This window comes from Chelon labrosus, assembly GCF_963514085.1.
Source record: "Chelon labrosus genome assembly, chromosome: 19".
NCBI classification, from domain to species: Eukaryota; Metazoa; Chordata; class Actinopteri; order Mugiliformes; family Mugilidae; genus Chelon; species Chelon labrosus.
Genome location: NC_140352.1, coordinates 8,482,045 through 8,497,099, shown reverse-complemented (window position 1 = coordinate 8,497,099; position 15,055 = coordinate 8,482,045). Strand labels below are relative to the sequence as shown.

At 44.6% G+C, this 15,055-nt stretch overlaps 1 protein-coding gene across 1 annotated transcript; it reads right to left on the bottom strand.

Moving 5' to 3' along the window:
- Positions 1–11,475: 11,475 nt before the first annotated feature.
- foxi1 (forkhead box i1) lies at positions 11,476–14,016 on the bottom strand. Its single transcript, XM_084566922.1, has 2 exons — positions 13,070–14,016; positions 11,476–12,829 (listed from the first exon to the last, which is right to left on the bottom strand). The coding sequence occupies exons 1-2, from the start codon at positions 13,662–13,664 to the stop codon at positions 12,291–12,293; spliced, it is 1,134 nt and encodes a 377-aa protein (XP_084423048.1). The 5' UTR covers positions 13,665–14,016; the 3' UTR covers positions 11,476–12,290.
- Positions 14,017–15,055: the final 1,039 nt, after the last annotated feature.

Below are 15,055 nucleotides of genomic sequence, written 5' to 3'. Positions count from 1 at the left end.
TCCTGTTACTGTACGATTTGCATATTTTAATTGTGTCCTATACAAAAGACGAGCAGATGTAACTCTGGTATGCATCCACAGGTAGCAGTTATGTGTAATCTTGAATATTGTTTCTTAGGAATAAAAGGTGTACTGTAATACTGTTAATTGCAAAGTATGCCCACAGTATGTGAAACACTTAATGGAAAAAGTTGTTAAAACATCTGAATGCAAAATTAGTGTCGGAGGAGGAGGGGAGAGAGGGACACAGCAGTTTACATGCTATATAGAATGGAGAAGAAATTAGATAAGAAATTAGAGGACAGGAGCTCGGCGCCAGAGAAAATAAATTAGAGCAGGGGTCTTCAATCTTTTCCAGGCCGAGGACCCTCTACTTGTGTATATGTGTATTTAAAGACATTTAAATTTATGGAAAAAATTGCAGGAGGGTATAAAAATGTCTAATCAACCAAAACTTTCGTGACCCCCCTGCAGTACCTCCGCGGACCCCCTGGGGGTTGCGGACCCCCTGTTGAAGACCTCTGAATTAAAGGATAGGAGCTTAGTGTGAGAGAGTACTGATGGAGAAGCAGAAGTACAAATAAAACCAGAACAAATTTAATCAAAACCATCTCTTTAGTGAGAAACCAAAGTTTACATGAGAAAATGTTGAATATGATCGTTCTGATAATCATTTTGGAGCATGGAAGAAATAAAAAAATAACTGAATTATATGTTAATTTAACTATATTAGTCTTTACTGTAATTGTACTAACCTGTGCTACAACCTGCCCAGCAGAGGTCCTCCTACTCTGTCCTCCCTCCAACCAGAAACCAAAAACCTCCCCATACCAAAAGCAGTATAAAGACACAATAAAATCGGAGATCTATGGGAACCGTCGAGGTAGAAATGTCTGCGGTGATTTATGCTAGCGTGCCTTTCCCAGTTTTGACTCAGACATGTGAAGATTTAAACGTAAGATACAGGTAAAGAGGCTTTAAGATGACCCTGACAGACACTTTGAAATATGGGAACATAAATGTACATTCTGTCAAACGGGTAAAATATCATATGGGTAACACATACTGTACCATAAGGCGAACCCCTGCCAGCTCCTGGAACTGTGCCCAAGCCTTGATTCTGGGATTGTTCCCTCACTGTATCCTTGCTCATTTTTAGCCAAAAAAAAAAAAAAGAAACCTTCGCAGTTCATCGCCTGGAGAACCTGAACTTATTCAGTGGGTGATTCTAAACATTATTCCTTGTTGTTTCCAAATGCTTTCTAATCCTTTAAGTGTGACACAAACACTTAACAAAGGAATGCTTCTTCGGCTGTGCTTTAAGTGCAACCCGCTGAGGAGAGGGTTCTACTTGCCATAAGATGTCAAAATAATCAGCTCACAATGTTCAGGAGCTGGCACAGCCTCAAAGACTTCGCCGTCATGTATGACAAAGCCGGAGTGAGCAAGCAGGACACAGTGGGAAACAAGGCCCTGTCTGTGAGCGGAGTGACCCGACACTGACAAAACAAACACCCACTGACACAACGGGCAATATACCAAGGCTATAAAAAACTGTTTGCAACACAAAAGAACCGGACATCTCGTATCTATGCTTGGCTTAATTGGTAAATTGTCATTGATTAAAATCATTTTCCAAGTTGCAAATCCAAGCTTTATCCCATTTTAATGTCTAGGATTTTTGTCTTATAGGAGGTTCATGCTTCTGCGTCAGTTTGACGGCATAGCTACAGTGACGGCGCAGATCCTACGCGGACCCTAACGTCGTAGGTGACGTCCACCTCCCCAGAAATGTAACTATGCGCCACGGGGACGTAAAAGCTGAGATTCATCTGCTTGGTAGTAGCGTGTTTCCGCTTTAGTATTCCCGTCTGTTTCTCCAACTCCGCAATTTTCTAATTCGTTTTGGATCAATAAAGATGCAGGAGAGTTTAAAGGGGAACTACCGTTTTTACAACCTGGACCTTATGTCTGGCATAAAATACGATCGTTTACTCACCCATATAACTTTGGTGTTATTTAGAGTCATTCGGACAATATTTAGATCCGCGTATATCCATATAGTGGGAGTGAATGGGGCACCGAAAAGCAGCCTCTAAATAACACATTATCTGCCGCAAAACTTATTTATTTCACCAATATTTTGTTATGATACGCTAGTGCTACTCCTTGTTGAATCCGGAGTTACCTGTTATCATCATCCAGGGTCTGTAGATTGACCGACTAACCTATGACCTGGATGATGTCATCTCTGAGTGCTGTGCGCACCCCATGCAACTTGTTTACCTGTAATTTGCTACTGCTAGTTTTTTGCAACATGGCTGAATAATTTTCCGATTCTGAGGTTGTGGACAACGACTTTGTTTATGATGGACGTCCTTACCGTTTTGAGCCAGAGTATACGGATGAGGAGCTCGTTGAAAGGAGGATGCGGAGGCAGAGAGAGGAACAGCTGGCCAAAGAACAACAAACTGCTGCACATCCACAAATAGATAACAGGTAACTCTGGACTCAACGGGGAATAGCACTAGCGTATCATGATAAAATATTGGTGAAATGAACGAGTTTCACGGCAGATAATGCGTTATTTAGAGGCTGCGTTTCGGTGCCCCAGTCACTCCCACTATATGGATATACGCGGATGTAAATATTGTCCAAACGACTCCAAATGACACCAAAGTTATATGGGTGAGTAAACAATCGTATTTTATGCCAGAAATAAGGTCCAGGTTGTAAAAAACGGTAATTCTCCTTTAACTGAGCAGGTTCAGAGATTACAAACATTTCTATGACTTGTTTTTCCTTAAAATTTCGGCGAAAGTTTCAGTTGCCATTGTTGAAATTGAAGCAGGAAGTGGAAAAAGTGCGAGTGGCAAAACCCGAGTGGCAAAAAAGGCACAGCTCCGACTAGCATTTGGGTGGCGTTGTTACAGAACGAGACAGACTTACGATGCACTAGTATAAATGGCTCGCACCAGTTTAAGCCACGTACGTAGGTTACGGCGTCTAGTCCCACAGTATCTTAAATGAGCCTTTACTTCAAACTAAGGTGGACATCTTTGGTATCTAAAGTGTTTGTTCATATATTATTACCTTGTTCTTTGGAAAATCTTGCTCACCACTCTTTTCTTTTATGTGTTTTCGTATTAATTTCACCATTTGCAGCTTTAAAAAGTAAAACAGCGTGAGAAAACTTTCGCATGTTGCAGCAAACTTTAGGGTTTTCTTGAATAAATGCTCTAGTTGTCTCTATCCATTATCAATCTCCCATGTACCACTCTCTCCCTCTTTTTTCAGTCTCACTATGGAGCTGGCCTCAAACAGATGGGAAGAGTCAGGTTCTGCTCAAGGTTTCTTCCTGTTAAAAGGGAGTTTTGTCCTCACCCTGGCCTTGGTGATTTTTGTGGAGGCTCTGGGTTTTAAAAAAGCACCTTGAGAAAATGTGGATTGTTACTGACGCTATATATATAAAATTGAAGTAAAAAGATGCATAGGATTTGAAAAATAAAAGTTGGAGGTTCTCTCCCCTCCGACTGTTGCAGAGGAAAAATGAGATGACGGCAACCTCCTAAAGTACGCCTGGGGACGACAAACTCAGACTCAGAGCTCAAATGTGAATAATCAGTGAATGCACAGAGCTTGTTAAGCAACACCGAGCCGGTGCCAAAACTTTAATTTAACCCCGAGAATCCTCCTTATATCGCTCATTTCCTCATTCTTACCAAACGTATTAAACGGCCTTTCACGTCAGGATCGACGCGCAGATTTAGGGTTACACGATACGGACCTTGGCAGAGCAGTCTAATGCAGGGAGCATTGTCTGTGGGAGTAGGCTCTCTTCTCTCTTACAGAAATGCTGACAGCTTCCCCAGCTGAGCTTGGCTTTTAAGCAGAAACAACAATGAACGCCCGATCAGTCTGTTCACACCGTAGGCAGGGCACCTCATGCTGTCACAATGGCGGCATTATCTCAGAAACACCCAATTCTTCGTCTTCTTTTCCGTATTTGAGTGACTCACAAACGACGTGAAGTTTTCACCTCAAAACACAAAAGGGTAAAACCCACGCTGGGTGCACGTGCGGTTTAAAAACACCAATGTAACCGTTACATCCATGAGTGGCGTGATTCATCCGAGGATCACTTTAAACAGCCTCTGAGGTCCGCGCACTTTAGCAGGTGGCTCTTTTCATTAAACTTAAAATGACTGCGCTCTTCATTAAAGGCCGTCCAGTAATACAAGCTTGAGATGATTGCCCCGGCGGTGGTTAAATATAGTGGTCGGGCAAGGCCTCCGCCGGTGCGTAATGAGAAAAGTCAATAGAGCCGGGGCCATTACGCTGTCAGCGCTCATACCATTACACACCATTAAAAACAGCAGCGCAACTCTCTGATTCATCCTCATTATATTTATTGGATGGACGGCCCGATCTAATTGTGGAAGCGGTGCATAGTTCAGCATGTGTCATCGCTGTGTTGCAGGCACTCTGCTTTATTGAATAATAAATACGGAGGATGAATTCAATATGTTTGAAATGAGCGATACAGTTCTCCCCGGGCGCTGATAGAGGATATGCAACATATTTATTTAAGGAGACAAGAGCTCTGAACGTAGAGTGTGACCCATACAAGCTCCCAGTGTTGACATGTACGCAGAGGGCAGTGTGCCTGGCTTATTTAAGAGAATGGAAATGAACCACTTGTCGCCCCCTCACCCCCCTCCCACCTTATTTTCTACAGCGCTGCAGGTCCACGTTCGGCACGGCTCAACGCTAGCCGCAAAGCTAACACGTTCTTGGCGCAGCTACGAGACAAAAAGGGGATTTGCAGGCCACACATGCCCAGACACCTGAGGAGTCCCCGGGACAGACCCAAACAAAGCGTCCCCTGTCTGCTCATTTGCGAAGGTCATTAATGTCTAATCATATTCAAATGGCTCTGGAGGAGGAGGAGGAGGAGGAGGCGTCTGAGCAGTATGTAGATGGAGGGGCAGGAGGACTTGCCCTCCAGGACTTGTCCCACGGCGGCTCTCCCCTCCTGGTCTGAATCCCCCTGTGGGCCTGCAGACATGTCCCGGCCCATCACCCTGCAGACACACAAGTACCTGACTGGGATCGTCCGCTAGACTGGCAGACTACCTTGATAGCCACCGTCCTCCCCCCACCACCTCCACCTCCACCTCCACCGCTGCCACCATTGTGATTTAACTGCCGGTCACAAGCTCCATTAGCATAATGATAAGAGATAGTGACACCTCTCTTTGAATTCTATCAAGTAGCCTGAAAGCTGAGTGTAATGAAAGGGATAATTACACAATTTATATAGGGAGGGGCACTGACAGTCGCACAAAGCTATCTAGCCAAGACCTGACCCACCTAATTAAGACGGTATGCCATCAATCTTGATGTCCCTGTCAGTGAGTGGGGTCCCTGGCAGCGAAGTAAATAAAAAAGTGTGTCTCCCAACACTTCCTTTAATGGTCCATTAGGTTTATAGAATAGGAGGGATGTATAAAAGAAAAAGGCGTCTTAATTCTGACACAAAAACCTAAAAACCGACTTGACCTCGCGGCCATTTATTTACAGGAGCCGTCCGCCACTTTCTTGTCGTAGGGACGAGGGTTTTTAAAAGCGGCTCCATGCTGAGAGAGCGGTAGGGGTTAGAAAAACAAGGCTCTTTAAATCACAGCCTGGCTTGCAGCAGAAGAAGAGGCTGAGAAAATGTGAAATGCTGGTTTCTTGTACATGACGTGACACATTTTCTCACCATGCACGACCAGAGACACGGCATATGACGCAAATGTTATACGCTGTGTCTCAGGTTTATTAAAAGTTATTCTCCGGTGTCTACGTCAACCCGGAGGCACGAGAATGACCCAGTAATTCGTAGAATAATCGCAGCCCCATATCCTGTCACTGTCTTAATTGCACCTTTGTGTGCTTAAGATTTTCTCAGGCCTGTTAAAACCTTTTTTTTCCCTCTCATGCTGAATTAAAAAAAAAAGGCCTCTTTGTCAAGTGGGGGCATGTCAACACATTTCTGTGGATGATGTTGGCCCTTCAGCTGTGCTGTCAGCAAGGAGCGAATACACACGCACGCATGTGAAAATGTGTGGGTGCACGCGTGCATCCCGGATTATGTCACGGCCCTGGAATGCCATCGGATGACAAAGGGTGAACGGACTGCATTAAATGAGATGCGCCGCACGGGAAAAACGCTTGTTTTATTATCACGAACGCAGCCCCGGTAACAATTGCACGGAGCTCGGAGCGTTTGCAGTGGAGCCCGGACAGAGGGTTCATGTTGTGTGTTTACAGTTGACACACGGGCTGTTTAGGGTTGATGGCCTCCAATACCAGAGTCATCACATGGCACTTGCAGCGTGCTGATGTTTGTTTGAACGCTGGCAAAGCGTCTGATTTCTCTTTCTTGGACTGCTGCTGCACGCGTGCCTGGCTGTCCCGCGAGGAGATGAACTGCTTTTTTAAAGAATTAAAAAAAGAGAACAATGCATCACCTGTGTAGAAACACCAGCCATGTTAATTATTCCCCGCAATAAAAGAGTGAAAGATAATAATATTATAACAGCCGATTGTGGTATGATTACATTCTGAAGGGGGTGATCAGCTTATCACAGCATTACATCTTGTTGATTAAAGCAGTTTTAAAGGGCCGCCTTTCTCTCCCTCCTCTTCAAGATGATAGCAGCCGCCTCAGAAGTGAGCAAGGGCCTTGAAGTGCAGGCCGGGATTAGTGGCGAGCACAAAAGGAGCATTTGAAGGGGGCATGCCTGTCCCCCTTTTTGAAAGGCTATCATTTAGAGCCTTCAGCCACAGATCATCTGCGGCTTACGTGGTGAAAACTTGGTTAAATGTTGATCAGGCCCATTATGTGGCTCTCTGTGAGGGGCGCGTTTGATGGTTTAGGCCAGGGAGGGCTCTGGAGGTCTCTGAGGCTCGGTCTGTCTCCCCTCTTCTGTCTCTCTATTGGTATGCATCCCTCATAATAGAGGCAAGAGGCAGGGGGTCTCATTAGGGCCTGGGGGGGAGCGGTGTTACGGGAGGGAGCAGTCAATGAATTCCTCGGGGCAGATGCAACATCATCACACAGGAGTGGAGCTGAATAACACGAAGCTCAGTCTTGTTTGCTTCTGCAGCCTCCGCACGGTTACTGCTTCCAAGTGGCGTGCGACTGGATGCGTCTCGGACGGGGGGGCTCCAGGTGGGCCGCGTCTTTTAACAACAGGAACTTCACTCTAACTGATAGATAGCTTCCTTTAGAACTGCAGACAATGACTGACAAGCGGTGCAGAGGTAGCTATTTTGAGGATCCCCTGAGTACCGAATGATCCCCTCACTTCCGCGTCGCCATCAAAAGTCCAGGCCGGAGCGGGTAAAATGGATTCCCTCTGGGTATCTACTTCCTCCGTCGTCTGTCACCGCTTCCTGTCTGTGACGAGCAGGTAATGACAGCTTGCAGGTGTTGCGAGCCGGGTGGTATCACCGCTGCAAACTAAACATGCTACCACCCCCCACCAAAAGAAAAAAACAAAACAAAACATTACTGCAGTCTGGTTCCGTTGCTTTAATTTTTGAATTTTTACATCATGTCTCAAACGTATTCACGTGCAATCACCGGACTTGTTTTTCTTTTTTTCTTTTTTTTGCGTTAGGTCAAATGCACCTCTTATCATGTGCAAGACTTAAAGTGGTCCCTGAACCAAGCTAAAATGATTACACATTGGCCGTTTCTCAGATATTTGTTCTGCTGCACTGCACATCGAAATTGATGTTCCGTGAACCCTGGATATTGTTCTCATAAGGTCACGGTTTGGAATTTCATGTAGGTGATGAATGGTTGCAGATTTACTGTGGAGCTCGCGAGTAAGCCTTTCACTATACTGAGATTATTGGACAATATGTTTATGCGGGGGAAACAAATATATAATGTTGCACCTTGATAAAAAAGAAAAAAGATGTTTAGCATCTTTTCAATTTTTTTTATTTCATATTCAAGTGAGTCAGAGAGATAACCTGGTTAGAAACATCCACCTGGTTGAAGTGAACTCTCTTTCTTTTCTGGCTTCTCAGCAGCATGTAAAAAAAAAAAAAAACTCCACTGCCACGGTTTGTTATGACAAAGGTCACGGATAAAGGATGATCTGCCTTACAGTCCCCTAATGTGAGAACAAAGACTTTGTCAAAATATATTCCAGCGATAGAGTAAGCAGGGGATAGGTTACATTGTTTTGGGGATAGGTTTTCCAGACGGAGCGATTTGAAGACAGGCCCCGGCTGTGGATTTACTGGGACTCGTTCTAGCCCGTTAATCCTTGTATCTCTTTGACTCCTTCGGCAGGTTCCTCCGCTGGCGAGCCTTATACGGCCTCTGGAGCTGCTGCCCTTGCATTGCTCGCCAATGAGTTCCTGCTGCAAGAGTGAGAAAACCGAGCAGTTAAATAAAATTACATGTAAAAGAACTAATAGTGGATGCTAGTAATTGGTTAATTTGATATCAATATAAACCTTAATTTAAATAAAAATCATTTAAATTAGAACATGTGTCAAACATAAGGCCCGGGGGCCAAAACCGGCCCGCCAGAGGGTCTGATCTGGCCCGCGGGATGAGTTTGCGAAATGCAAAAATTACACTGAAGACATTAATTGCAATTTTTCCAATAAAGGTAACTGCTATTCCAAGGGAAACATTTAGTGTTATTCATAGGTAAATACGCTATCGTGTTATTGGTCCGGACAAGTGACAAGTGCTGCAGGTATACGTAGGTGCCTCCATGTTTTCTTTTTATCCTCTCAACCACCGTCCTCTTTGCACTGACTCCTGTTCTGTATAAAATAATCCACATAGCTTCTCGTGCCGTAGCACAGATCCCACGCCACTGCGAGGCCCGTACGTCGGGCTTTTTACGGGCCGCTACCTCGGGGCGGGGGAACGATGAAACCGATCCGGGGTCATGCCAACTGATAGACATTCTCCTCAGCTATCGCTTGCACGCACTGTCCTTTCGAAAGCGCAGCACAGACAGTTGCCTCCCGTCCTTACAAGCGTCTAGCCGCTTCCCCCAGTAGCTGTCATCGCATTGTTCTCTTAAATATTTAACTTCCTCAAGAGATTGGGATGTAATATAAGAAATTATCCCTATAATGCCCGCTGACTGCTACAAACAGATGTGAAATTTCAGGGTAGGCCCAGACTGTAATCAGCCCCCCTATGGCCAAGCTATCATGTTCTTCGCTGGGGTCAGACACACAGTCTGCCTTTTCATATCACCCTCAGATTTGTCTGTAATGTAGTGTTATATGGGCTGTGGAGAATCATTAGGCCCTGGACACATCTTTTTTTTTTTTTATTTGAAATCCTGAATACAATTTGAACAAAACTTACCTCTGCAACATAGAAATAATAATATATGATGGGACAAAACAAACAAAAAAACTGCACAGTGCATATTTAAAAGCAGGTTGTAGAGTGAGGGATGGTTACAAGGCTCTTTGGCTCAACAGCTAATGGGAGTTAAGTTTCTCATGTTGCCGAGTGCAACTTTACCTGGCAGTGATACATCGCTCCAGCTCCAGCTCATGTCACTCCTCAGTGGCTGCTGTGAACAAGCCCCGAGGTCCCAAGATGAAGACAACTCCTCTTCACGTCTTTCCGTTCCTCCGGTCGATGATGCAACATCCTAACTCAACTAAATCAAAGCAAAGGAGCAGCTCTGCCTCAGCGTTTGTCTGTTTGCTTTCTCTGGAGCACTTTAATTTGTCATCATAGAGAAAATAACCATCCCTTCTGTCAGTAGTTGGCACTGGATGGCCTTGTGGTTTAGCTAGCCCGATAAAAAGAGAGGTAGAGGATTAAAACGATCCCGTTCTGAAACGCTGGCTCCTTCAATTAAAAGCCAATCTCGCCTTTGGAGAAATGACCCTTTGAGGATGAAACCCATCATTATGGGTTTAGCCCAGTAGACATGTGTGGGGACCGGGGGGCCACCCTTAGCTACGCTGAGGTATTCTGCTGGGCCTGGGCCTTTAGCCCCCGCAGCCAGGGGCCCTGAAGCAGGTAGTGCAAGAGACATGGTGGCCTGACTGATATTCATGTAGGACAGGTAAATGTGCCCTTCAGGCGCAGGGCACTGGAGCGTTTCTGAGAAATGAGAGGGCTGAATAAAACTTCTCAGAAGTCTGCTGCCTGCAGGTTTATGGTTTTACCTTTTGCAGCCTGTTTTACAGGGAATATGTACTACCACCATGTAGAAATACTACAAGAATAATATAGTATCTAAGAATTCAAACTTGAAGCTCTTATTGTCTAGAAAATATGTTAGTAGAAGGATCACCGTGCTTCGAGCATTGCTAATGCTGCAGCTGATATAAATGTAGCTGATTTTATATTATATTTATTTTCTATATGAACTGCAGGGAAGTTTAATCTACTAATAGACTGTAATTTATTAGTTTATTACAGCAAAAAAGTACATTATTTGCTTCCAAAATGTATGCAAGCACAAAAAAAAAGTACATACACATTAGGCTCCTTGAGCAAATAGGCACATTTTAACAAATGCTCAACACGTTAAGATTTTTAAAATAATCCAGACCAACTGTGTTCTCACAATTCCATTGCAAAAAGTTAAAAACCGTACCGAGCGATCGGGAAAATTACGGTAAAATGAGCTAAAAGGCCTCCGAATGTGAAAGGCTTTGTACTCTATCAACTGGACGTGATGAGGATTTCAACAGAAAACTTGTTGCTGTGAGAACCTGCTCCTGCATGACAAAAATCCTCTTTGTTCGATCCGTGGCCCTGCTCCACAGATAATAGAGCAAAATGTGGCCTGAGGGAGATAATTTGTTCCCAGATCTTCAGATCGCAATATTTTCATTTGAGCCCAGGAGGGGATCTCCTGAATTGCCAGCCTCCATTGTGTTCCAACAAGGGACACGAAAGTCTTGTCAATTAATTTCTCTTTTATTCCAGACCACAGAGCGCCTGAGTGAATTCAATTATCAACCAATTAAGAGGTGTTTCTTCTTGTTTACAGGCTTTGATTCCGTGCGTATCCATATTGTTTGGAAAATAAGACCGAAGGGTGCTAAATCACTTGAACATTTTCCCCGCATGGGCTGTTTAATAGTTTCTCCCCAACAGCAGCCTTTCTGTTGCGTCCCCTGGGTCACAGGCACAATGACACGCAGTTGAACTCTCCCTCGTCAATTGTTTGGCTCCGTCACACAGACACACACGGGAATGGTCGGCGTTTTGCGTGACAGGGCTTTGGGAATGGTGGGGAACAGGTGGGATTCTCAGCAGACAGGTTAAAGCCGAGCAGACACAGCCTGAGTCAGATCCAGACAAAAAGCTGAACTTCTGAACCTCGTGGATGCAAGTTAAAGGTCTGATTGCTTGTTAATGGGGCTATTGGAAGTGACAAGCGGAAAATGTTTCTGTTTTACACACTTCCCAGCTTAAAGGCACTTTGACTTCAGATTTGCTGACAGGCTCTCAGGCGTTATACTGGTTTCTTTGGAAAAAGTTTTAAATCCAAAATTTGGTACGGTTCATTTTGTCGTTTTGGCCTGACTGTGTGATACACGGAGAACAAACTATTTAACTTCCTACAAAAGGGTGAGGTTGGAAAGACCTGCTGTGCTGTTGAACAAGCATTAAATTACCCCACAACACATGCTGCAAGTCTCATGTGGACAGTTATAGAAATATAAAAGTGTTTTTTATGAATAAAATTTAAAAAAGAACAAAAGAAAAGGGGAAAAAAGCCTGAAGTATTTCTACAACCAAAGGAATATCTTTCTTAGAGCGGCCTCTCTTCCTAAGTCCAACACTAGGAAAAGACAGGAAAGTAGGAAAAGACACGTAAGCCTCTACAAACGTGGAGTTAAAATAAATGACTTTTATTCAAACGTCGACGTGAGTTTAAATAAAACACAAAGCACAATTCAGTCAAACATACATGTCGTGGTTCTTCTTATGAAAATAATTTCTGTACATAGACGTCTTCTTTCTTAAGACAAAGAATTAGCCCCAAAAAGCAAGTAAAATGTGCACCCATCAGATCCAGAGTCAGAAGGTTGTACGTCTTGAGTCTTTTGCACTAGTGTAACATACAAGAGGTATTGGTTTCCCCCCTACACTTTGGAGGGGCAACTGTGATAAAGACCAGTTTAGTTCCGGTGGCACAGTGAGGCCAACCAAACCAGAAATGCAACAAACATGAGAAATGTGGATGAAGGGTACATTACTGCAGCACTAAATAGACAGTCTACACCTCTGTTCCTTCCCGGCTGTATATGAGGTTGTTGACACTGAAATGGTTGGAGAGGCTCTGTACTGATGAGTAATAGTTCATTCTGTTGTTGTCAGAGTTCAGAGGGGAGATTAAAGTGGGCGAGTAGGAGCCCAGTCCGGACATGCCCTCTCTCGTCTGAGACAGCACCCCGAGATGCCCGGAGCCGTAGTCCCTCTCCCCACCGCCCCTGGAGGAGCCGTCGCTGGCCCCGCTGCCCGCCAGCAGCGAGTTCACGCTGGACACGAAGCTGCTGAAGCAGGGGCTGTGCTCCGCGGAGGGCGACGGGGACGACTTGGGCTCCGTCGACGCCGGGGATCCGTGCAGGCTGGGCGGCGAGGAGCTCAGGAGGCTGGCGGTGTCCGAGAGCTTGTGCGGGCCGTCCTCTGACTTGACGGGGAGAGGGGTGCTGTCAGCGCCGCTTAGGTCCGCTCTCCTCTTCCTCTTCCGCCTGAAGTTGCCGTTGTCGAACATCTTCTCACAGTTGGGGTCCAGCGTCCAGTAGTTCCCCTTACCTGGATGAGAAACAGAACAGTTAGAGATGAAATTCCTCCAAATATTATTTAGTTCTTTGCACAAACTTAAAAACAGAATCAGAATTCAACGCGAATTTAAATTGTTCTACTTATTTCAAGGACAGATTATTAAAGTTTTACCAAGAAACAAAAATCGGCATCAGTACGACACCACACGATCCAAGCTGCTAACAATTAAACTTTTTTTTTTTTTTTTTGCAAAACAATCCACAGACTCACCGGGGTCATCCTCGTCCCGTGCCACTTTCTTGAAACAGTCGTTCAGCGACAAGTTGTGGCGAATTGAGTTTTGCCACCCAGCCTTGCTCTTCTTGTAGAACGGAAAGTTGTCAGCTACATACTGGTAGATCTGACTCAGAGTCAACTTTTTGTCTTGGGCGTTTTGTATGGCCATGGCTATCAGTGCCGAGTAGGAGTAAGGCGGTCTGACCATCTTGAAGAGCTCCTGCTGGCTGGAGATGGACAGCCACCCCAGGTCCGCGCCGCCAAACCCGGTGGGAGGCGGCAAGAACTGCCTCTGGTTCGACCCGTATCCAGACTGAATGTAGGACGTGCTGTTGTTCCCGGACAGATATGGAGAGGAGTTGATGCTCGGTCCGTTCAGCCATAGATACGGGTTCGTAGACGGGGACGTGTATTCTCCGAGGCCGTAGCTGGAGTGAGTCGGCGGCCTCTGGGAGTGATGGTGGTGGAGATTCTGTTGGTAAACACCGTAGTTGTCGCAGTACACTGCCATGTCCAGGAGCTCCTGCGCGCTGGTGTGCTGAATAGGGCTGGGCTGCTGGTTAGAAGGTTGGTGTCCAAAAGCGTTCATAATCCACTCGAACCAGATTCCCAAAACCTAATTTCGTCTCTCTGTGTCTCTCCCTCAGGACTGAGCCTATTCCCAGAAGGAGGAGTATTTATGCGCAGCGCCCGGAGCCTCTACAGGTAGCCCATTGAAGAAAACTTTTGGGATGGTCACACCCCTCTCTTCTGTCTTGATACACCCAAGCACTCAGCCAATCTCCCTATCAATGAGCACCGATACTGCTTTTAAGTGCAATGATGAGCTTCGTGTTATTTGTTAGTTTTATAAGGCTTGTTAGTGATTTCTAAGCGTATCAATAACCGTGCGTAAATACACACAAAAGTTTGTGTCAGCTACGGCAGATTTTAGACATTTTATAAAGATAAAAAACGGCACGGAGAACTCGAAGAAAACACATTAGGTAGTTTTTGACAATATGATTCAATAAACATGATCAGTTATTTGTTTTGGCCAAAGTTTATGGGCTCTGTGTGTCCAGAACTTAGATTGTAGATTTCGAATATTTGGATGATCGAAACTGCAGCCTCGCGTTTCACCTCAGCTATAGCTCCACATATGAATATATTTATTCTTTTAAAAAACTGGTGTACCTGTGTATCAGCGTGATCATGTCAAACCCAAACAAGGAAGGCCCACTCGTGTGTTTCTAAAAAGCAAAAAAAAAAAAAAGCAAAAAAAAAAAAGCGAGAGATTCGTTTGCAATAAACACTTCACAAGTGCCGCAAGTTTAGTGTCAACAAGTGACTCGTGGAAAAACTACACCCAGGAGGCTCTCGGAGAAAACAGGTTTGGTTATTTATGTCTTGTCAGATAAAACCTTTTTTTTTTTTTTTTTTTTTTTAACATTATTGTTAACCCTGTTATAAAAACAGCACAATCAACAGGTCTTCTCCAACACTCAAACTTTAGAAATCTAAGTAAAAATATCATTTTAATAGTCTAGAAAATTCAAAACTATTTTGCGTAATTATGCTGAGAAATTACGTGGTGTATCAGGAGCACACAGAATTAATAATCTCCTCCGACACTAATTTAACGTTGGACAGAAGGACAACTCCACTCTGGCGGTGTAGCCGACCCTACAGCAGGAAAATGTCCGGTTTTCGATTGAGTGGAAAGTGGAAAACACGACAGCCCACTGATAATTTAGCCGTCCCGAAAGGTTATTCGAGGCCCTTAACAATTTAAGTGGCAAACACAAAAATCTAACAACACGATTACTACAGAGAAATGTTCTAAAGAGATTTCCACCTTGTGCCAAATTTGGCAGCGACTTAATCCTCCATGATAGGCCTGTGTTATTCACTTGTCTGGGTATAGTGTGGCTGCTCTACGTGATAAATCATTGTGAAGGATGTTGCAAAGCTTAGACAGTTTCCTCCTCACGGTTCAGT

Coding starts and splice junctions, on each gene's coding strand:
- foxi1 (XM_084566922.1), bottom strand. CDS start 13,664: ATGAACGCTTTTGGACACCAACCTTCTAACCAGCAGCCCAGCCCTATT. Junction 12,830..13,069: donor ACGGGACGAGGATGACCCCG/GTGAGTCTGTGG, acceptor TTTCTCATCCAG/GTAAGGGGAACTACTGGACG.